The 21,625-nt window shown below is 50.3% G+C and overlaps 1 protein-coding gene across 2 annotated transcripts; it reads right to left on the reverse strand.

The window, feature by feature from the left end:
• Positions 1 to 547: 547 nt before the first annotated feature.
• Positions 548 to 20,825, reverse strand: LOC132386684 (NACHT, LRR and PYD domains-containing protein 3-like). 2 transcript variants are annotated; one of them, XM_059959027.1, is made up of 7 exons: positions 20,688 to 20,825; positions 18,941 to 19,112; positions 18,776 to 18,841; positions 12,918 to 14,652; positions 1,844 to 1,930; positions 1,518 to 1,688; positions 548 to 1,222 (listed from the first exon to the last, which is right to left on the reverse strand). In XM_059959027.1, exons 2-7 carry the CDS (start codon positions 19,044 to 19,046, stop codon positions 1,135 to 1,137), a joined length of 2,253 nt encoding a protein of 750 aa, XP_059815010.1. In that variant the 5' UTR covers positions 19,047 to 19,112; positions 20,688 to 20,825; the 3' UTR covers positions 548 to 1,134. The 2 variants fall into 2 exon arrangements, with proteins under 2 accessions (XP_059815010.1, XP_059815009.1); XM_059959026.1 differs by lacking the exon at positions 20,688 to 20,825 and having other exon boundaries at positions 18,941 to 19,120.
• Between the last annotated feature and the right edge of the window lie 800 nt (positions 20,826 to 21,625).

Genomic DNA, 21,625 nt, shown 5'->3' on the forward strand with positions numbered 1-21,625 from the left:
TTCACTCTGTGTTTCACGCCGGTATTCCATCCTCCATCCGGGACCTCGGTGACTCATTTCTGAAACTCCAGACAATAATAACTCTCTGCGGGGTACAGGAGGGGGGACGGTTAGCCAGGAAGGGGGTTAATTTGAGACGAGTTCCTGTGCACCGAGACTCTGCCAGTCCGACATCCCTCAGCCTGGAGCTGAGACGCTACTGTGTTAGTGTGAGGAGCTCCGACCCACTGTTGCAGTGCACAGGGTGCGGGGGGCAGCAGAATCCTGAACCAAACTCAAGTCCGACACGAAAGCAGGAAGTTACAGCGGTTTATTGATTTCATCATGATAAATGCAAATTAAACAGTATGTGAGCTGCTGATTTGCGGGAATAAATAAGCTGTTGTAGCGACGTTCTACACACAGAGTTAGAGACAACGACACGCAGTCGATAAATCTGTTCCAGACTAGTTTATTCAAACTTTGCGGCGCTGGCATTTAATCCCGAGGACCCGCCCTCTCCGGCGGAAATGACGTCAGAGATACTGGCAATTTGTGAGCTGGCGCGCCTGCGCAGAAAATGGGTCGCCACACTGTTCCCGACTCACTCTAAGTCACACAGAATTAACCGACCGGTGACAACGGGTGACCGGTAGATTAATCAGTCCTGTTCCTCGCCGTCACTCTGCATCCAATCACACTCCAGGGCCGTGACCGGGATCGCTGCGGATCCAAGGCCATTGCTGAGGGATTTGTCACTTTAACATCATTGTATCGGCCAGACGGCCGAATGCACCGTCCCCAGCAAACGGAGCAAAATGTTTCTCTCCCGGGACACCGGTGTCCCAGAATGATCCCCGACCCCCCGGGCTCCTCCTGTCCGGGTAAATCCCCGGGGTGTCAGGCGAGAGAGTCTCGAACCCGCACATCCGGCGGAAGCTGCGCCGCCGGACAACGGGTGGAAATACGTCACTGCGGGAGCGCTTCCGATATCACCGAGCTCGAGACCGGAGCCAGTTCCGTTAAAACCGTTGGCAATCAGCCCCCGCGCCTGGCCATTAAAGGTAAGGGCGGGAGTTAAAGGGGAGGGGGAGTTAAAGGGGAGGGGGAAATCGGCTCCATCCGGCGGGCGGGCATGTTGACACATTCAGATGTTCATGTAAACACTTCCAGTCCGGCTCTGAATCCCCGTAGAGATCTCAGTTCCTTCTTCCCGGTCTCACTGAACCGATTCCCGTACAGCCTGAAACAGAAGGGAGAATGAAGATGGAATAAACAGATCACACAACAGTGTCAGTAACAGGGGACCGGGGTTAATGTTTCAACAACACTCACAGACAAATATCACCAGAAAACCCGCGGATCCGCTGATATTTATTCACATTGAACATCAACACAAACACTCACCGGATCCGCTCCAGACTCGGGAGGGTCAGTGTGAGGCGGCGGAGAGTGGAGACAGATCGGTCTGTCAGAGTGTTGAATGTCAGGTTCAGCCAAGTGACTGTAAAAACAATCTCCGACAGTCTGGTACCTACCACAGTCTCTGTATTTTACACTCCTGGTTCCTCAGAGCCGCAGACACCAGTTTCACTCCTGAATCTCCCAGTTCATTATTACTCAGGTCCAGCTCCGTCAGGGATGGTTTTGTACTGAGAGCGGAGACGAGATCTTCGGCCCCAGAATCTGTGAGACCGACTTCCCCCAGCCTGGAGATGAGAGAGAGTTAGGGTGAAGGACTCAGAGAGACAGGAGACGGTACAGATCCCCAGTGTTTATCAGTAACACAATTACTGATCACATTAATGTTCAGTGTCAGACACCGAGTGACTGTAAACACAATCTCCCACAGTCTGGTACTTACCACAGTCTCTGTATTTTACACTCCGGGTTCCTCAGAGCCGCACACACCAGTTTCACTCCAGAATCTCCCAGGTCATGCCACCCAAGTCTAAACACAAACAGACAAATTGGTGAACAAAGTGATACAAACCGTGGGTCTGAGGGTAATTCTCTCACGCGGATATTTCAGGAAACATTAAACTATTCCGTAAATCACTGATCGGAGTTCCCATCACTGTCAATTTCCCCCACTGCCCAGCTCCAGGGTATTCCCGCAATGTCAGTCATTTAGTCTGTTGCTGTGACTCTGGGAACTCCACATATTCTGTATCATTCCCCATTGGCTAGAAAAGTGTTACTGACCAGAGAGTGTCAGAAGCGGCAGGGATGGACGTGATATAGCCCCCGTGTGAGGAAGATTTGTGAATTGGGAAATGTCGATGGGAGATGGAGGAAGAGACCCCCACCAGAGGGAACGGATGGAAACACACTAGAGGAAAGGGATGGGGGAAAAGAGTTCCCACATGAGGAAGCAGGCTGGGGAAGAGAGATCCCACAGGAGGAAGGCTGTTGGGGAAGGGAGATCCCTTAGGAGGAAGGGGGCTGGGGAAGAGAGATCCCACAGGAGGAAGGGGGATAGGGAAGAGAAATCCCACAGGGGGAAAGGGGATGGGGAAGAGATATCCCACAGAAGGAAAGGGGATGGGCAAGAGAGATCCCACAGGAGGAAGGGGGATAGGGAAGAGATATCCCACAGGAGGATGGGGAATGGGGAAGAGAGATCCCACAGGTATAAGGGGGATGGGGAAGAATCATCCCACCTGAAGGAGGGGGTGAGGAAATGAGATCTTTCAGGAAGAAGGTGGATGGGGGAAATAGATCCCAGAGCAGTTGGGAGTATAGGGAAGAGAGATCAAAAAGGATGAATGGGGATAGGAAAGAGAGATCCTACGGGAGGAAGGGCAATGGGAAAGAGAGATCCCAAAGGATGAATGGGGATTGGGAAGAGATATCCCGCAGAAGGAAGAGGATGGGGAAGAGAGATCCCAGAGGAGGAAGTGGATATAGAATATTAATCCGGCAGTAGGAAGCTCGATCAGGAAGAGGGATCGGAAGGGAGGAAGGAGATTGGGAAAATAAATCTTCATGGGGAAGCAGATGGGGAAGAGAGTTCCCACAGGAAGAGAGCAATGGTGAAGAGATATCCCACAGGAGGAAGGAGATCACGAAAAGAGATCCCTCAGGAGGAATGTGAATGGGGAAGAGAGATCCCACAAGATGATCGGGGATGCGGAAGAGAGATCCCGCAGGAGGAAGATGAATGGGGAAGACAGATCCCACAGCAGAGAGGGGGATGGGGAAGAGAGATCCCATAGGAGGAAGAGGGACGGGGAAGATAGATCCAACAGGAGTACGCGGGATGTGGGACAGTGATCCCGCAGTAGCGAGTGGGATAGACTAAGCCAGACCACAGTTATGGGGGGATTGGTAAGAGAGTTCCCTCAGGTGGAAGCGAAATAGGAAAGAGTGATCCTGCGGGAGGAAGAGGGGTGTGCAAAAGAGTTCCCACATGAGGAAGCGGGCTGGGGAAGAGAGATCCCACAGGAGGAAGGCTGTTGGGGAAGGGAGATCCCTCAGGAGGAAGGGGGCTGGGGAAGAGAGATCCCACAGGAGGATTGGGCTGGGGAAGAGAGATCCAACAGGATGATTGGGGATGCGGAAGAGAGATCCCACAGGAGGATTGGGAATGGGGAAGAGAGAACCCACAGGAGAATTGGGGATGCGGATGAGAGATCCCACAGGAGGAAGTGGGATGGGGAAAAGAGAACCTAATGGAGGAAGGGGGATTGGGAAGAGAGATCCCACAGGAGGATTGGCGCTGGGGAAGAGGGATCCCACAAGAGGATTGGGGATGCGGAAGAGAGATACCACAGGAGGAAGGGGGATGGGGAAAAGAGATCCCAAAGGAGGAAGGCGGATTGGCAGGAGAGATCCCACAGGAGGAAGGCGGATGGGAAATTGATATCCCACAGTAGGCAGGAGAATGGGAAGAGAGATCCCACAGACGGAAGGGGGCTGTGGTAGAGGGATCCCACAGGAGGCAGGAGGATGGGGAGGAAACATCCCACAGGAAAGAGTAGATGAGGAAATGTAATATCGCAGGAAGAACTGTGATGGAGACAAGATATCCCGCAGCAGTTGGGCGTATGGGGAAGAGAGCTCCTACAGGAGGAATGGGGAGAGGAAAGAGAGATCCTACCGGAGGAAGGGGAATAGGAAGGAGATATCCCACTGGAGGGAGGTGGATGTGGAAGAGATCCCACAGGATGAAGGGGGATTGGGAAGAGATATCCCAGAGGAGGAAGAGGATGGCGAAGAGATATCCCAGAGGAGGAAATGGATATAGAAGATTAATCCCGCAGTAGGAAGCTGGATCAGGAAGAGGGATCGGAGGGGAGGAACGAGATTGGGAAACACATCTACACGTCGAAGCAGGTGGGGAAGACTGATCCCACAGGAAGAAAGGAATGGGGAAGAGATATCCTACAGGAGGAAGGAGATCGCAAAAAGAGTCCCCTCAGGAGGACGTTGAATGGGGAATACAGATCCCCACAGCAGGGAGGGGGATGGGGAAGGTAGATCCCACAGGAGGACGCGGGATGTGGGAAAGTGATCCCGCCGCAGCGAATGGGATGGGCTAAGCCAGATCACAGTTATGGGAGTTTGGGAAGAGAGTTCCCACAGGTGGAAGCGGAATAGGAAAGAGAGATCCTGCCGGAGGAAGTGGGATGTAGAAAAGAGTTCCCACATGAGGAAGGGGGCTGGGGAAGAGAGATCCCACAGGAGGATTCGGGCTGGGGAAGAGAGATCTCACAGGAGGATTGGGGATGCGGATGAGAGATCCCACAGGAGGAAGTGGGATGGGAAAGAGGGATTCAACAGAAGGATTGGGGATGGGGAAGTGAGATCCCTCAGGAGGATGGGGAAGAAAGATACCACAGGAAGAAGAGGATGGGAAAGCAATATCCCACAGGAGGAAGAGGGATGGGGAAGAGAAATCCCAGAGGAAGTAGTGGATATAGAAGAGAGATCCCAGTGTAGGAAGCTGTATCAGGAAGAGAGATCGAAAGGGAGGAGGGAGATTGGGATAATAATTCTACACGTGGAAGCAGATTGGGAAGAGAGATCCCACAGGAACAAAAGGAATGGGGAAGAGATATCCTACAGTAGGAAGGAGATCGCGAAATGTGCTCCCTCAGGAGGAAGGTGAATGGGGAAGACAGATCCCACAACAGGGAGGGGGATGGGGAAGGGAGATCCCACAGGAGGAAGGGGGATCGGGAAGAGAGATCCCACATGTGGAAGCGGGATAGGAAAAAGTGATCCTGCAGGAGGAAGTAGGGTGTGGAAAAGAGTTCCCACATGAATAAGGGGGCACGAGAACAGAGATTCCACAGGAGGAAGAGTGTTGGGGAAGGGAGATCCCTCAAGAGGAAGGGTGCTGGGGAAGAGAGATTCCACTGGAGGATTCGGTCTGGGGAAGAGGTATCCAACAGGAGGATTGGGGATGCGGAAGAGAGATCCCACATGAGAATTGGAGATGCGGAAGAGAGATCCCACAGGAGGAAGGGGGATGGGGAAGAGAGATCCCACAGGAGGAAGGGTGTTGGGGAAGGGAGATCCCTCAAGAGGAAGGGTGCTGGGGAAGAGAGATTCCACTGGGGATTCGGTCTGGGGAAGAGGTATCCAACAGGAGGATTGGGGATGCGGAAGAGAGATCCCACATGAGAATTGGAGATGCGGAAGAGAGATCCCACAGGAGGAAGGGGGATGGGGAAAAGTGATCCCAATGGAGGAAGGGGGATTGTGAAGAGAGATTCCACAGAAGGAAGGCGGATGGGGAAGAGTAATCCCACAGGAGGTAGGGGATGGGGAAAAGAGATCCCACAGGAGGAAGGGGGATGGGAAAGAGAGATCCCACAGGAGGCAGGAGAATGGGGAAGAAACATCCCACAGGAAACAGGAGATGAGGAAATGTAATCTCGCAGGAAGAACTGGGATGGGGTCAAGAGATCCCACAGCAGTTGGGCGTATGGGGAAGAGAGATCCTACAGGAGGAATGGGGAGAGGAAAGAGAGATCCTACGGGAAGAAGGGGAATATGAAGGAGAGGTCCCAAAGGAGGGAGGTGGATGGGGAAGAGAGATCCCACAGGAAGAAAGGAATGGTGAAGAGATATCCCACAGGAGGAAGGAGAAAGGGGAAGAGAGATACCACAGGAGGAAGTGGATGGGGAAGAGAGATCCCACAGTAGGAAAGAGAATGGGAAGAGTGATCCCACAGGCGGAAGGCGGATGGGAAAGAGAGATCCCACAGGAGGCAGGAGAATGGGAAGAGAGATCCCACAGAAGGATGGGGGCTGGGGAAGAGAGATCCCACAGAAGGAAGGGGGATGGGGAAGAGAGATCCCACAAGTGGAAGGGGGCTGGGGAAGAGAGATCCTACAGGAGAATTGGGGATGGCGAAGAAAGATCCCACATGAGGAAGGGGGCTGGGGAGGAGAGATCCCACTGGAGGAAGGGGGCTGGGGAAGTGAGATCTCGCAGGTGGATTGGGGATGCGGAAGAAAGATACCACATTAGGAAAGGGGATGGGGAAAAATAATCCCAAAGGAGGAAGGGGGATGGGGAAGTGAGATTCCGCAGGAGGAAGTGGGATTGTGAAGAGAGATCCCGCAGGAGGATGAATAAGATAGATCCCACAGGAGGAAGAGGGATGGGGAAGAGAAGTCCCAAAATAGGAAGTGGATATTACGGAGAGATCCCGCAGTAGGAAGCTGTATCAGGAAGAGAGATCGAAAGGGAGGAACGCGATTGGGAAACAAATCTGCACGTCGAAGCAGGTGGGGAAGACTGATCCCACAGGAAGTAAGGAATGGGGAAGAGATATCCTACAGGAGGAAGGAGATCGCAAAAAGAGATCCCTCAGGAGGAAGTTGAATGGGGAATACAGATCCCCACATCTGGGAGGGGGATGGGGAAGATAGATCCCACAGGAGGACGCGGGATGTGGGAAAGTGATCCCGCCGCAGCGAATGGGATGGGCTAATCCAGATCACAGTTATGGCGGTTTGGGAAGAGAGTTCCCACAGGTGGTAGCGGAATACGAAAGAGAGATCCTGCCGGAGGAAGTGGGATGTGGAAAAGAGTTCCCACATGAGGAAGGGGGCTGGGGAAGAGAGATCCCTCAGGAGGGTGGGGAAGAAAGATACCACAGGAAGAAGAGGATGGGAAAGCAATATCCCACAGGAGAAAGAGGGATGGGGAAGAGAAATCCCAGAGGAAGTAGTGGATATAGAAGAGAGATCCCAGTGTAGGAAGCTGTATCAGGAAGAGAGATCGAAAGGGAGGAGGGAGATTGGGATAATAATTCTACACGTGGAAGCAGATTGGGAAGAGAGATCCCACAGGAACAAAAGGAATGGGGAAGAGATATCCTACAGTAGGAAGGAGATCGTGAAATGTGATCCCTCAGGAGGGAGGTGAATGGGGAAGACAGATCCCACAACAGGGAGGGGGATGGGGAAAGGGAGATCCCACAGGTGGAAGCGGTATAGGAAAAAGTGATCCTGCAGGAGGAAGTAGGGTGTGGAAAAGAGTTCCCACATGAATAAGGGGGCACGAGAAGAGAGATCCCACAGGAGGAAGGAGGATGGGGAAGAAACATCCCACAGGAAAGTGGAGATGAGGAAATGTAATCTCGCAGGAAGAACTGGTATGGGGACAAGAGATCCCACAGCAGTTGGGCGTATGGGGAAGAGAGATCCTACGGGAAGAAGGGGAATAGGAAGGAGAGGTCCCAAAGGAGGGAGGTGGATGGGGAAGAGAGATCCCACAGGAAGAAAGGAATGGTGAAGAGATATCCCACAGGAGGAAGGAGAAAGGGGAAGAGAGATACCACAGGAGGAAGGAGAATGGGAAGAGAGATCCCACAGGCGGAAGGCGGATGGGAAAGAGAGATCCCACAGGAGGCAGCAGAATGGGAAGAGAGATCCCACAGAAGGATGGGGGCTGGGAAAGAGAGATCCCACAGAAGGAAGGGGGATGGGGAAGAGAGATCCCACAAGTGGAAGGGGGCTGGGGAAGAGAGATCCCACAGGAGAATTGGGGATGGCGAAGAAAGATCCCACATGAGGAAGGGGGCTGGGGAAGTGAGATCCCACAGGAGGATTTGGGTTGGGGAAGAGGGATCCAACAGGAGGATTGGGGATGCGGAAGAAAGTTCCCACAGGATAATTGGTGATGCGGAAGAGAGATCCCACAGGAGAATTGGGGATACGGAAGAGAGATCCCACAGGAGGAAGGGGGATGGGGAAGAGAGATCCGTCAGGAGGAAGGGGGCTGGGGAAGAGAGATCCCACAGGATGAAGGGGGCTCGAGAAGAGAGATCCCACAGGAGGACGGGTGTTGGGGAAGGGAGATCCCTCAGGAGGAAGTGTGCTGGGGAAGAGAGATCGCACAGGAGGATTCGGGCTGGGGAAGAAAGATCCAACAGGAGGATTTCGGATGCGGAAGTGAGATCCCACAGCAGAATTGGAGATGCGGAAGAGAGATCCCACAGGAGAATTGGGGATGGGGAAGGGAGATCCCACAGAAGGAATGTGGATGGAGAAAAGTGATCCCAATGGAGAAAGGGGGCTGGGGAAGAGAGATCCGGCAGGGGGAAGGGGGCTCGAGATAAGAGATCCCACATGAGGAAGGGTGTTGGGGAATGGAGATCCCTCAGGAGGATGGGGGATGGGGAATAGAGATCCCACGGGAGGAAAGGTGATGAGGAAAAGAGAGCCCAACGGAGGAAGGGGGATTGTGAAGAGAGATTGGGGGATGACAGGAGGATGGTGGATGGGGAAGAGTGATCCCACAGGAGGTAGGGGATGGGGAAAATATATCCCAAAGGAGGAAGGGGGAATGAGGAAAGAGATCCCAAAGGAGGAAGGGGTATTGGGAAGAGAGATCCCACAGGAGGATTGGGACTGGGGAAGAGGGATCCCACAGGAGGATTGGGGATGCGGAAGAGAGATCCCACAGGAGGACGGGGATGGGGAAAAGAGATCCCAAAGGAGGAAGGGGGATGGGGAAAGAGATCCCAAAGGTGGAAGGGGGATTGGGAAGAGAGATCCCACAGGAGGATTGGGGCTGTGGAAGAGGGATCCCACAGGAGGATTGGGGATGCGGAAGAGAGATCCCACAGGAGGACGGGGATGGGGAAAAGAGATCCCAAAGGAGGAAGGTGGATGGGAAAGAGATATCCCACAGGAGGCAGGAGAATGGGAAGAGAGATTCCACAGAAGGTAGGGGGCTGTGGGAGAGAGTTCCCACAGGAGGAAGGCGGCTGGGGAAGAGAGATCCCACAGAAGGAAGGAGGATGGGGAAGATACATCCCACAGGAAAGAGGAGATGAGGAAATGTAATCTCGCAGGAAGAACTGAGATGGGGACAAGAGAACAGCAGTTGGGCGTATGGGGAAGAGAGCTCCTACAGGAGGAATGAGGAGAGGAAAGAGAGATCCTACGGGAGGAAGGGGAAATGGAAGGCGATGTCCCACAGGAAGAAAGGAATGGTGAAGAGATATCCCACAGGAGGAATGAGATCGCGAAAAGAGGTCACTCAGGAGGAAGGTGAATGGGGTAGAGAGATCCCTCAGCAGGAAGTAGAATGGGAAGAGAGATCCCACAGGAGAAAGGAGATCGCGAAAAGAGATCCCTCAGGAGGAAGGTCAATGGGGTAGAGAGATCCGTCAGCAGGAAGTAGAATGGGAAGAGAGATCCCACAGGAGGAAGGTTGATGGTGAAGAGAGATCCCACAGGAGGAGGAAGCGGGATGTGGAAATGTGGTCCCGCAGTAAGAAATGGGATGGGGATAAGCAATACCACAGTTATGGGGGGATTGGGAAGAGTGTTGCCACAGGTCGAAACGGGATAGGAATGGGAGATCCTGCAGGAGGAAGGGGGATGGGGATGAGAGATCGCACAGGAGGATTCGGGCTGGGGAAGAGGGATCCAACAGGAGGATTGGGGATGCGGAAGAGATATCCCACAGGAGAACTGGAGATGCGGAAGAGAGATCCCACTGGATGAAGGGTTATGGGGAAAAGAGATCCCAATGGAGGAAGGGGGATTGTGAAGAGAGATTCCACAGTAGGAAGTCGGATGGGGAAGAGAGTTCCCACAAGAGGAAAACGGATGGGGAAAAGAGATTCCACAGGAGGAAGGGGAGTAGGAAGACAGATCCCACAGCAGGAAGGGGGATGGGGAAGAAGCATACCACAGGAAGGTGGGGATGAGGAAATCAGATGTCGCAGGAAGATGTGGGATGGGGAAAAGCGATCCCACAGCAGTTGGGGGTATGGGGAAGAGAGATTAAAAAGGAGCAATGGGGTTAGGAAAGAGATATCGTACGGGAGGAAGGGGGATGGGAATGAGTACTCCCACAGGAGGAATGCGGTTGGGGAAGAGATCCCACAGGACGAAAGAGATGGGGAAGAGATATCCCACAGCAGGAAGGTGGTTGGGGAAAAGATATTCCAATGGAGAAAGTGGGCTGGGGAAGAGAGATCCCTCAGGAGGAAGGGGGCTCGAGAAGAGAGATCCCACAGGAGGAAGGGTGTTGGGGAAGGGAGATCCCTCAGGAGGAAGGGTGCGGCGGAAGAGAGATCCCACAGGAGGAAAGGGGATGGGGAAAAGAGAGTCCAATGGAGGAAGGGGGATTGTGAAGAGAGACTTGCGGATGACAGGAGGATGGTGGATGGGGAAGAGTGATCCCACAGGAGGTAGGGGATGGGGAAAATATATCCCAAAGGAGGAAGGGGGAATGAGGAAAGAGATCCCAAAGGAGGAAGGGGGATTGGGAAGAGAGATCCCACAGGAGGATTGGTGCTGGGGAAGAGGGATCCCACAGGAGGACGGGGATGGGGAAAAGAGATCCCAAAGGAGGAAGGTGGATTGGCAAGAGAGATCCCACAGGAGTAAGGCGGATGGGAAAGAGATATCCCACAGGAGGCAGGAGAATGGGAAGAGAGATCCCACAGAAGGTAGGGGGCTGGGGAAGAGTGTTCCCACAGGAGGTAGGGGATGGGGAAAAGAGATCCCACAGGAGGAAGGGGGAAGGGGAAAAGAGATCCCAAAGGAGGAAGGTGGATTGGCAAGAGAGATCCCACAGGATGAAGGCGGATGGGAAAGAGAGATCCCACAGGAGGCAGGAGGATGGGGAAGATACATCCCACAGGAAAGAGGAGATGAGGAAATGTAATCTCGCAGGAAGAACTGAGATGGGGACAAGAGAACAGCAGTTGGGCGTATGGGGAAGAGAGCTCCTACAGGAGGAATGAGGAGAGGAAAGAAAGATCCTACGGGAGGAAGAGGAAATGGAAGGAGAGGTCCCACAGGAAGAAAGGAATTGTGAAGTGATATCCCACAGGAGGAAGGAGAAAGGGGAAGAGAGATACCACAGGAGGACGTGGATGGGGAAGAGAGATCCCACAGGAGGAAGGAGATCGCGAAAAGAGATCCCTCAGGTGGAAGTTGAATGGGGTAGAGAGATCCCTCAGCAGGAAGTAGAATGGAAAGAGCGATCCCACAGGAGGAAGGTGGATGGTGAAGAGAGATCCCACAGGAGGAGGAAGCGGGATGTGGAAAAGTGGTCCCGCAGTAAGAAATGGGATGGGGATAAGCAATACCACGGCTATGGGGAGATCGGGAAGAGTGTTGCCACAGGTCGAAACGGGATAGGAATGAGTGATCCTGCAGGAGGAAGGGGGATGAGGATGAGAGATCGCACAGGAGGATTCGGGCTGGGAAGAGGGATCCAACAGGAGGATTGGGGATGCGGAAGTGATATCCCACAGGAGAACTGGAGATGCGGAAGAGAGATCCCACTGGATGAAGGGTTATGGGGAAAAGAGATCCCAATGGAGGAAGGGGGATTGTGAAGAGAGATTCCACAGGAGGAAGTCGGATGGGGAAGAGAGTTCCCACAAGATGAAAACGGAATGGGAAAAGAGATTCCACAGGAGGAAGTCGGATGGGGAAGAGAGATCCCACAAGAGGAAAACGGATGGGGAAAAGAGATTCCACAGGAGGAAGGGGAGTAGGAAGACAGATCCCACAGCAGGAAGGGGGATGGAGAAGAAACATCCCACAGGAAGGTGGGGATGAGGAAATCAGATCTCGCAGGAAGATGTGGGATGGGGAAAAGAGATTTGACAGCAGTTGGGGGTATGGGGAAGAGAGATTAAAAAGGAGGAATGGGGTTAGGAAAGAGATATCGTACGGGAGGTAGGGGAATGGGAACGAGTAATCCCACAGGAGGAAGGCGGTTGGGGAAGAGATCCCACAGGATGAAAGAGATGGGGAAGAGAGATCCCACAGGAGGAAGATGATGGGAAAGCATATACCCCACAGTAGGAAGAGGGATGGGGAAGAGAGATCCCAGAGGAGGAAGTGGATATAGAAGAGCTATCCCTGAGTAGGAAGTTGAATCAGAAGGAGAGATCGAAAGGGAGGAAGGGGATTTGGAAAATAAATTACATGAGGATGCAGATGGGGAAGATATATCCCACAGGAGGAAGGAGATCGCGAAAAGAGACCCCTCAGGAGGAAGATGAATGGGATAGAGAGGTCCCTCAGCAGGAAGGAGAATGGGAAGAGAGATCCCACAGGAGGAAGGGGGAATGGGAAGAGAGGTATCAATGAAGGAAGGGGGATGGGGATGTGAGATCCCACAGGAGGGAGGGGATGAGGAAAAGGGATCCTGCTGGTGGAATTGGGTAGGGAAAAGAGATCCCACAGGGGTAGGGGGGATGGTGAAGAGAGATCCCACAGTAAGAACGTGGGTGTGGAAGAGAAATCTGACGAGAGGAAGTGTAATGGCTAAGAGAAATCCAACAGGATGGGAAAGAGTGATTGCATACGATGAAGTGGGTGGCATTTGTCACAATACATCTCAATCTGATTTACTGCAGTTTTACCCATATCCGTTTACTTTGAAACAGCTCAATGGAACAGTTTCACAGTTCTGAGTGAGAGATAAATCAAGTTACCTCAACTCCTGGCACTTGTGTAGCCCGGGTCCCAGCCGCTGGATTCCTTCACACTGAATGTTGCAGAACTCCAGGTCGAGGTGTTTTATAGTATCACAGTGTCCGATGGCATGAGACAGGACGGCGCAGTCAACCGGGGTCAGTGTCATTCCACTGAATGAAAGTGTTTCCACACATCCCAGTGTGGCCTGAGCCAGTCCACGATTCTGAGACTCAAACAGGTAGTGCAATGTGTTCAGGAGTCTCCTTCTACCAATGTCACTCGTGTTTCCACTCTGGCGTTTAACCTCCTCCTTCACCCAGTCAATCACCCGGCAGGTTGTTTGATGAGGAAATGGACCCAGAAACTCCTCCAGGCCCCGAGCTGTCATTGGGTTGGAGAGACCAGCAACAAAACGGAGAAATACCTCAAATCGCCCATCTTTTGTCTTGTGGGCTTCAGTGAGGAATTTCAGGATATCCTCGGGATGTACAGTCAGGAATTGTGCGACTGCAGCTACAAACTCTTGGATGGTGAGGTGTGGGAATGTGTACACCACGCTCTGGGCAGAATCATCTCTCTCCAAAAGCTCCATCAGGAACCCGGACAGGAACTGGGAAGGCTGCAGATTGAACTTGATCAAATCTCCGTATGCAAACACAATCTTCTTCTCGGACACTCCTCTGTAGGCCATCTGACCCACACTGAGTAACACATCACGGGGGTTCTCAATCTCACGGCCGTGGTTTTTCAGGATGTTGTAAATATAGTAGGAGTATAATTGCGTGATGGTCTTGGGAACTCTCTGCGGGTCCCTGACTCTTTGTGCGAAGAAGGGGCCCAGTGCCAGAGCGAGGATCCAGCAATAGGAGGGGTTGTAGCTCATGGTGTACAGGATCTCGTTCTCCTGCACGTGTTTGAAAACAGCTGCTGCCACCGTCTGGTCTTCAAAATGCCTGATGAAATATTCCTTCCGTTCCTCACCAACAAATCCCAGGATTTCAGCCCAGACATCGATCTTCGCCGTTTCCAGTAAATGTAACACAGTGGGGCGGGTGGTCACCAGCACTGAACACCCTGGGAGCAGCTTGCCCTGGATTAAACTGTACACAATGTCAGACACCTTGCACCGGAATTCAGGATCTGTGCATGAGTCCTGAGGGTCTATGTTTTTCCGGCTGTCAGCAAAATCAATTGTGTCGTTGAATTCATCCAAGCCATCAAATATAAATAACATTCCCTCTGGTATCTTCCACAGTGATTTCAGGACATTCCCGAGGTAAGGATAGAAAAACAGCACCAGGTTCGAGAGGTTTATTGTACAATTGATTGTGTTTAAATCTCGGAACTTGAAACTGAAGACGAACTGGAACTGTTGGTAAATTTTTCCCGTGGCCCAGTCATAAACAATCTTTTGTACCATTGTGGTTTTCCCGATCCCTGGGACTCCGGCCACTGCTGCCGAACTCCCAGATTTGGATTTACTCCGGGAAAAGCTGCTCTGGAACAACTGATCAGTCCGGATTTTTTCCAGCTCCCTGCGGAGATGTTTCTGTCTCCACTTCTCGTGGTCTCTGCCTCTTGCCAGCAGCTCATGTTCCACCAGTCTCCGATTACGAAAGGTAGAAATGACCGTGAGCTCAGCGTATCGATCAATCAGCTGGAAAACCTTCACCTTCTCCCTCATCAGGATCGTGTTCACTCTCAGTGTTTCAGTTTGTGCCCGCAGAGTCTCCTTGTGTTTCTGTTGAACATCTTCATGGGAACAGATAACATGGTTAAAATGTTAACTAGCTCAACTGACAAAGAACTTTATAACTACATTCCAATATTCAGTGTTTGAGATTACATGAATTAATTCAATGCTTCCATGGATATTAGGACAGAAAGTAAAATTCTGTTCACAGACACAGGAACTAACAGCGATGATTCTCCCAGAAAAAATGTCCAATCCTCATATTCTGACACTAATTACTGATGAAGGTGAACATTCCCCTGATATCCTATTGCAATCCTGACTGCACTCCCGTTACAAAGTTTCACTATATTTAAAGCATTGATGTTAATGTTGATCTGGTGTGGAAATATGGAGAGCAGGACAACGTGCATTTTGGCAAAGCTACACACTGGGGTGCACGGGTGTCCATTGCTCTTGCATCAAAACAAGAGCAGAATATGCCGGAAATACTCAAGCCGGGCAGCGCCTGGGGGACAATCGCAGTGAACTTGCGGGTCGATAACCCTTCGGAATGGCAAGAAAGAAACTGGCTAGTTTGCAGTCACAGTGATGGAGAATTGGTGAAAAGATGGAATCTCTGTTAATGGAAGAAACCACAAGCGTCTGTCTCAGTGATGTACGTCGTGTCTGTGGGAGAGGGTGGTGAAGTCTTGACAACTGCTACTCATCAGTCTTGCTGTGGGGGTGTGGGGCTCTGTCTAATGAGGCCTGCGTCTGGCTCAGTGGTGTACGTCGTGTCTGTGGGAGAGGGTGGTGAGGTCTTGACAACTGCTACTCATCAGTCTTGCTGTGGGGGTGTGGGGCTCTGTCTAATGAGGCCGTCTGTCTCAGTGGTGTACGTCGTGTCTGTGGGAGAGGGTGGTGAGGTCTTGACAACTGCTACTCATCAGTCTTGCTGTGGGGGTGTGGGGCTCTGTCTAATGAGGCCTCCGTCTGTCTCAGTGGTGTACGTCGTGTCTGTGGGAGAGGGTGGTGAAGTCTTGACAACTGCTACTCATCAGTCTTGCTGTGGGGGTGTGGGGCTCTGTCTAATGAGGCCTCCGTCTGTCAGAGTCGACCGAGGATGTCCTGTCCCTGCAAGCCGGGACACTCCGATATGGAGAGGAAGCTTCTGCCGATGTCGCAAGCTCCCTCTCTCCCTGCATCTGATGTACACAAAGGAACGGCAGAGACTGACACAGCTTGGCACCAGAGGTGTTTCAGGAGATGCCAGTCTGCGTTGAACACTATTTCAGACTGCCTCAGGGGCTCTAGATCCACTGGGTTTACTCCCAAACTCTTCCCCATGAGGGGTACAGTTACAGAGCAGTGGATGTTTGAGATCAGAGCTTTCCTGTTGCTGGGTGAGCTGCCAATCTCGGCCGACGAGACCCGTCTGCCCAAAGCGACTGGTTGTAAGGAACCAGCAACCCGCCTTTACCCCTTCTCCTGTCGGAAGAAACGCTTCCACCCAGATTAGTGGCTGAGCCAAACGCCTGCATCCCAGCTGCCCGTTTTCCTACTGTTCCCAAGACTGCAGATCCCAACAGTCACCAATGATCGTGCCATCATTCAGCACCACACACAAACACACACGGGAAGAGAACAAATCTTAGTGGAATGCTTGGTGGAAACCCGGATGCCCTCAAATCCTTTTGTACCCCAGATCTGGAGTACCTGGTGCTGCTGTGTAAACCTTTCAGGTTCCTGCAGGAGTTCCCGGCTGTTATTATCACATCTGTGTAATACATCCCCCAGATGTGTGTTATTGTCACCAAGGGGGAATATTTTCCACCAGAATCCAGTCAGGATTGCCCGGACCAGCAAATCTGGATCAGCCGTTCCGTGTGAACAACACTTGCCTCCTGACCGACAGCTGATGTTGCCGGTGATCAGCTGGAGTTCAACAAAACGCAGCTCCGATCTGTGCAAAGTCATCCAGACAGTGAATCGACAATACAGAGACAGAATTCGGGGACAACTCTCCGCCAACAACTCACACAGCTTATGGCAAGGTCTACACACCGTCACTGATTTTAGAGCTATTGCAGTGATGCTGCCAACACCGCTGCCTCTCGCCCAGAGGAACTAAATCTTTTCACGCCCGGTTCGATATCGCCAACACTGAGCCCCCGAGGAGAGCCGCCAAAGCGATCTGCACATTGGTCATCTCTGGGTCTCAAGTACGCGGGTGTTTCCTGCGAGTGGACAGTCACAAGGTTGCAGGACCGGACGGCATCCCAGGGGGATTAATCAGTATTTGCGTGGCACATCTGGCAGGTGTGTTTACAGATATTTTAATCTCTCCCCCTCAAAGTGTAGAGTGCCCTCCTGCTTCAAATCATCCACCATTGTCGCTGTACCTTATGCTTATTCATATCATACGTATATGTTTCATATTCATCGATCGGCTGTCTTGTATCCTGATGCTCTGTTTGATATTCTGCCGGCTTTCGTGCACCTTTCTTTATGTTTCATGTTCTGTACTTTTCTAGTCTCAAGTTCATGTTTAAACCTTTGGAAATTAGTTCCATTATTTGAATTATGTGTTTTAGCTTCACTGATGCAAGAGCAAATAATTTCAAATCATCAATGTATAGCTGTGTCAAGGTATAATTTGTTTTTTTTTTCTGATTTGATCACTGAGATTTCTCCGTTTCAGTAAATTATGAGCGGTTTTAAAGCCGGACAAAACCAAAGTGGGCTGACAGATTCACAATGGGAAATCCCTACATTTATTTTGATAACGGTGGCTGTTACTTTGTGGTTGTTAATAGGTGATTATTGTCCGCCAGTGCTTTATTAGATGTTGTAGAAATTTCACAGGGCTTGGATGAATCGTATATATACTTGGAACTTCTGTTAACCAACCAAGGGAGAGAATCAAATGTTTTTTGATACAGTATAACATTGAAAGATGTCTGCTTTCCTCAGTGTTTGATATAGAATTACATAATTGATTATCAGTTGTTCCTGAAATTAGTTCATACGCTAAAGGTATTCTTTCTGCTTTTCTGTAAGTATTGTGGTTATCTAAATAAGTGGTTATTGTTTATGAGATACATAATGTTACAATTTTATATATCAAATTTTCTTACTATTAGGAGCCAGTAATAACATAGTAGGTGACCATTCAATAGTCATAAATGCAGACTTAAAGCTGTCCTTGAGGCTGGTGGGACATACCTTCAGCTTTTTACATTTTCTGCCGCATGGGAGTATGAAAGGGAGAATGTCTGAGGGTTCATCAGCAAGACTTTGGGTGGGGCTTGTGTCTGGCTAACTTAATTGAGTTCCTCCAGGAGGTGACAAATGTGATGGATGAAGTTACAGATGGTTGTTGTCTACCTGGATAATGGTAGAATCTTTGACAAGGTTCCCACATGGGAGGCTCATACACAAGGTTAACATGCCTGAGAACTGTGGTGAATTTTCCTGGCTGGCGGGGAACCATATTGCGAGAAATTGCTTTCGCTGGCGGATGGTGAATCTGTGGAATTATTGTCATAGTTGGCAGAGGAAGACAAGTCAATGGGTATACTAAAATGCAGGTCTATGTTCCTGATTCGGAGGAGCGTCAACATTTACAGAAGGCAGGATAATGGGGTTGAGAGGAATTGTGGAGCAAATTCACTGAGCTGAATGTCTTAATTATCTGCCTAAGTCTGATGGTTTTAAGGTGCATCTAGAGTATTGTGTTCACTTCTGATTGTCCAGCACTGGGGATGATTGGAGAGGGTGCAGAACAGGTTCACCAGGGTGTTGCTTGGATTCGGTGGCATGTGAGGCAAGTAGAGGTTTGAGAAACTTGGACTGAGTGTAGCTGCTATTACGAAGGAGAAGGTGCTTCGGAATCTGAAAGGTCACCTGGACTGGGTCTTACAGTGTGTCAGGAGCCTGTCTGGGGTGAGTGGGGATTCCCAGAGCGTTAGGACCCGGAGCGAAGGGTTCAGAGACACAAGGGGTGGATTAATACATTACCAGCTGGAACAGCTGGAAAAATACACTTTTGAATGTTCAGGCTGCATCGAGAGATGATCTGAATTGTAACCTGAAACCAGAGATCGGCGAATGATTGATGGTGGATTTTCGTTCCCAGATTCTGCCAAGTCACATTCTAACATTTGAGATGTGGTTTGAACTGAGCATTTCATCACTCACCTGTCAGTTCAGTGGGTAACTCAGACAACCCTTGTGCAATGTTCATGTATTCCTCTGGGTCAGGACCTGTTTAAATCAAAAAAAAGAGTTCATGAAAACAAAACAAAATAATTACAACTATTTAGTTCAATGTGTCTTTGTGTTCAGTGTGTGGTTTTAACATACCGAGCTCCTGTATCTCCCTCAGTATCCTGTCCAACTTCGGTAACTCAGTCCTCCACATCACAAAGGATTCCCACATCGCCCTCCGGGCCCGGGAGCCTTTGTCCATCACCAAACTGAGGAAGAGTCTGGAACTCTCTGTCCGGTTTCCCTTCTCTGTCAGTTCAGTGACTTTCTATAAAAGCAAACAATTAATTAATTTATTGTGGAGTAGTTGGACAGACATGGCGAATCTCACAGATTAATATTCATCCTGGATTAATGAGCTGAGGTGAATTTGACCGACTTTCCTGATAAGATGCAAAAATAATTTTAGACTGAATGCCTGTTCAACAGTCCAGATATGCAGCGCTTGCACTTATATCATACAACGATATGACTATTACAGCACAGTAACACAGTCCGTGCCGTACACTTACACTCTCACCTCGACCCACCTACCTGCACTCAGTCCAGAACCCTCCATTCCCTTCCTGTCCATATACGTATCCATTTTTTAAAATGACAATATTGCATCTGCCTTAGACAATTCCACTGTAAGCTCATTCCACACCGCTACCACTCTCTGAGTAAAGGTGTTCCCCCTCTTGTTACCCCTAAACCTTTGCCCCCATCATGTCAACTCATGTCCCCTTGCTTGAATCTCCCCTACTTTCAATGGAAAAAGTCCTATCCACGGCAACTCTATCTATCCCCCTTATAATTTTAAATGCCTCTATCAAGATCCCCCCCTCAAACGTCAACGCTCCAAAGAATAAATACCTAACTTGTTCAACCTTTCTCTGTTACTTAGGTGCCGAGACCCAGGTAACATTCTAGTAAATCTCCTCTGTACTCTCTCTATTTTGTTGATATATTTCCTATAATTCGGTGACCAGAACTGTACACAATACTCCAAATGTAGGCTTACCAATGCCTTGTACAATTTTAACTTTACTCCCCAACTTCTATACTGAATGCTCTGATTTATAAAGGCCAGCATACCAAAAGCTTTCTCCACCACCCTATCCACATGAGATTACACCTTCAGGGAACTATGCATCATTATTCCTAGATCAATCTGTTATACTGCATTCCTCAATGCCCTACCGTTTACCATGCATGTCCTATTTTGATTAGTCCTACCAAAATGTAGCACCTCACACTTATCAGCATTAAACTCCATCTGCCATCTTTCTGCCCACTCTTCTAACTGTTCTAATACTTTCTGTAAGATTTGAAAACCTTCTTCATTATCCACAACCCCACCTATCTTAGTATCCTCTGCATACTTAGTAATCCAATGTACCACCCCATCATCCAGATCATTAATGTATATGACAAACAACATTGAACCCAGTACAGATCCCTGAGGCACACCACTAGTCACCGGCCTCCAACCTGACAAACAGTTATCCACCACTACTCTCTGGCATCTCCCAGCCAGCCACTGTTGAATCCATTTTACTACTTCAATATTAATACCTAACGATTGAACCTTCCTAACTAACCATCCGTGCGGAACCTTGTCAAACGTCTTACTGAGGTCCGGTAAACTGATAAATACAGCAGGTGTGAGAGGAAAAGGTGACGCTGAACCTGCAGTTCCCAGTGCTCCCCACCTGAACAGCAGAATCAGATCCACTGAGGACAAGTCAGAGATCAAAGTCTCCATTGCCATGTAGAACTCCTAGAACGTGCAGGAGATTAATATCGATCACTATTTCTTCTGATACCAGCAGTTCAGTGACAATACACTAAACACACTCACCTCATTTTCTCTCGACTGAAATGTCCCTCCTTTGTCAACATCCAACCGAGTCTTTCAACTTTTTCTTCAATTGCATGTTTGAGTCTGTCCTTGTAGAACTTGGTCAGTTGGTACAATCGATACTCGCTCCCCTCTGCCAGGAGGTCGGAGATTGTAAACTCTGGCTCTGCGAATATAAAATGAGAATGTAGTCACAAACTCAAATATCACTTGTCTCCACTGCTTCACCCAACTCAACAAACCAGTCATGTCTTGAACCTTAGTGTTTACCTACTTTCAGCTGGAAGCACGTATTTTGCCCTAATCTCCAACACTCGCCTTAAAAAACCGACCCATCAATGCGCTGTGCCAGACGTTCCCAGAAGGAACCCATTCACCAGAAACCTATCTCTCCCACCGTCCCACCCACTCACCGATTTCACTTTAAAATGGGCAATAAATGTTAAGACTGTCAATGATAGTCGCTTCCCAGAGATACTCTCTCTATCCTGGCGAATACATTTCCCATAACTCATATCCTGGAAATACTCTCTTATCCGGATAGTTGTATTTCCTCTGATACACATCCTGGAAATCCTCAGAACAGGTAGGACATTTCCTGTAGTGCGGTAACCGGTGCCAAGCTACGCCGCATGCACCACGCCCACACTTTTCCCCCCTCTGACCAACCCTCCAACAAGGAATCACATTTGCCCACCTCCCACCTCATTCTGCGAACACATCACCCTCATGTTTCACTCACCCATTCCCTGTTGGGCACTTGACAATTCCGTGTTTAATGAGTTTCCGAGCTGACAGGCAGTCGCCTCACTTGTGCCGGTTCCAGTGTCCTGCTCAGTGTCTCTGACGTCACTGTCTCTGGGCTGACAGGCAGTCGCCTCACTTGTGCCAGTTCCAGGGCCCTGCTCAGTGTCTCTGACGTCACTGTCTCTGGGTTG

Source organism: Hypanus sabinus, unplaced genomic scaffold (genome assembly GCF_030144855.1).
Source record: "Hypanus sabinus isolate sHypSab1 unplaced genomic scaffold, sHypSab1.hap1 scaffold_1255, whole genome shotgun sequence".
Taxonomy (NCBI): Eukaryota; Metazoa; Chordata; class Chondrichthyes; order Myliobatiformes; family Dasyatidae; genus Hypanus; species Hypanus sabinus.

Coding starts and splice junctions, on each gene's coding strand:
- LOC132386684 (XM_059959027.1), bottom strand. CDS start 19,046: ATGGACAAAGGCTCCCGGGCCCGGAGGGCGATGTGGGAATCCTTTGTG. Junction 18,842..18,940: donor GAGGGAGATACAGGAGCTCG/GTATGTTAAAAC, acceptor TGATTTAAACAG/GTCCTGACCCAGAGGAATAC. Junction 14,653..18,775: donor GTTACCCACTGAACTGACAG/GTGAGTGATGAA, acceptor GTTCCCATGAAG/ATGTTCAACAGAAACACAAG.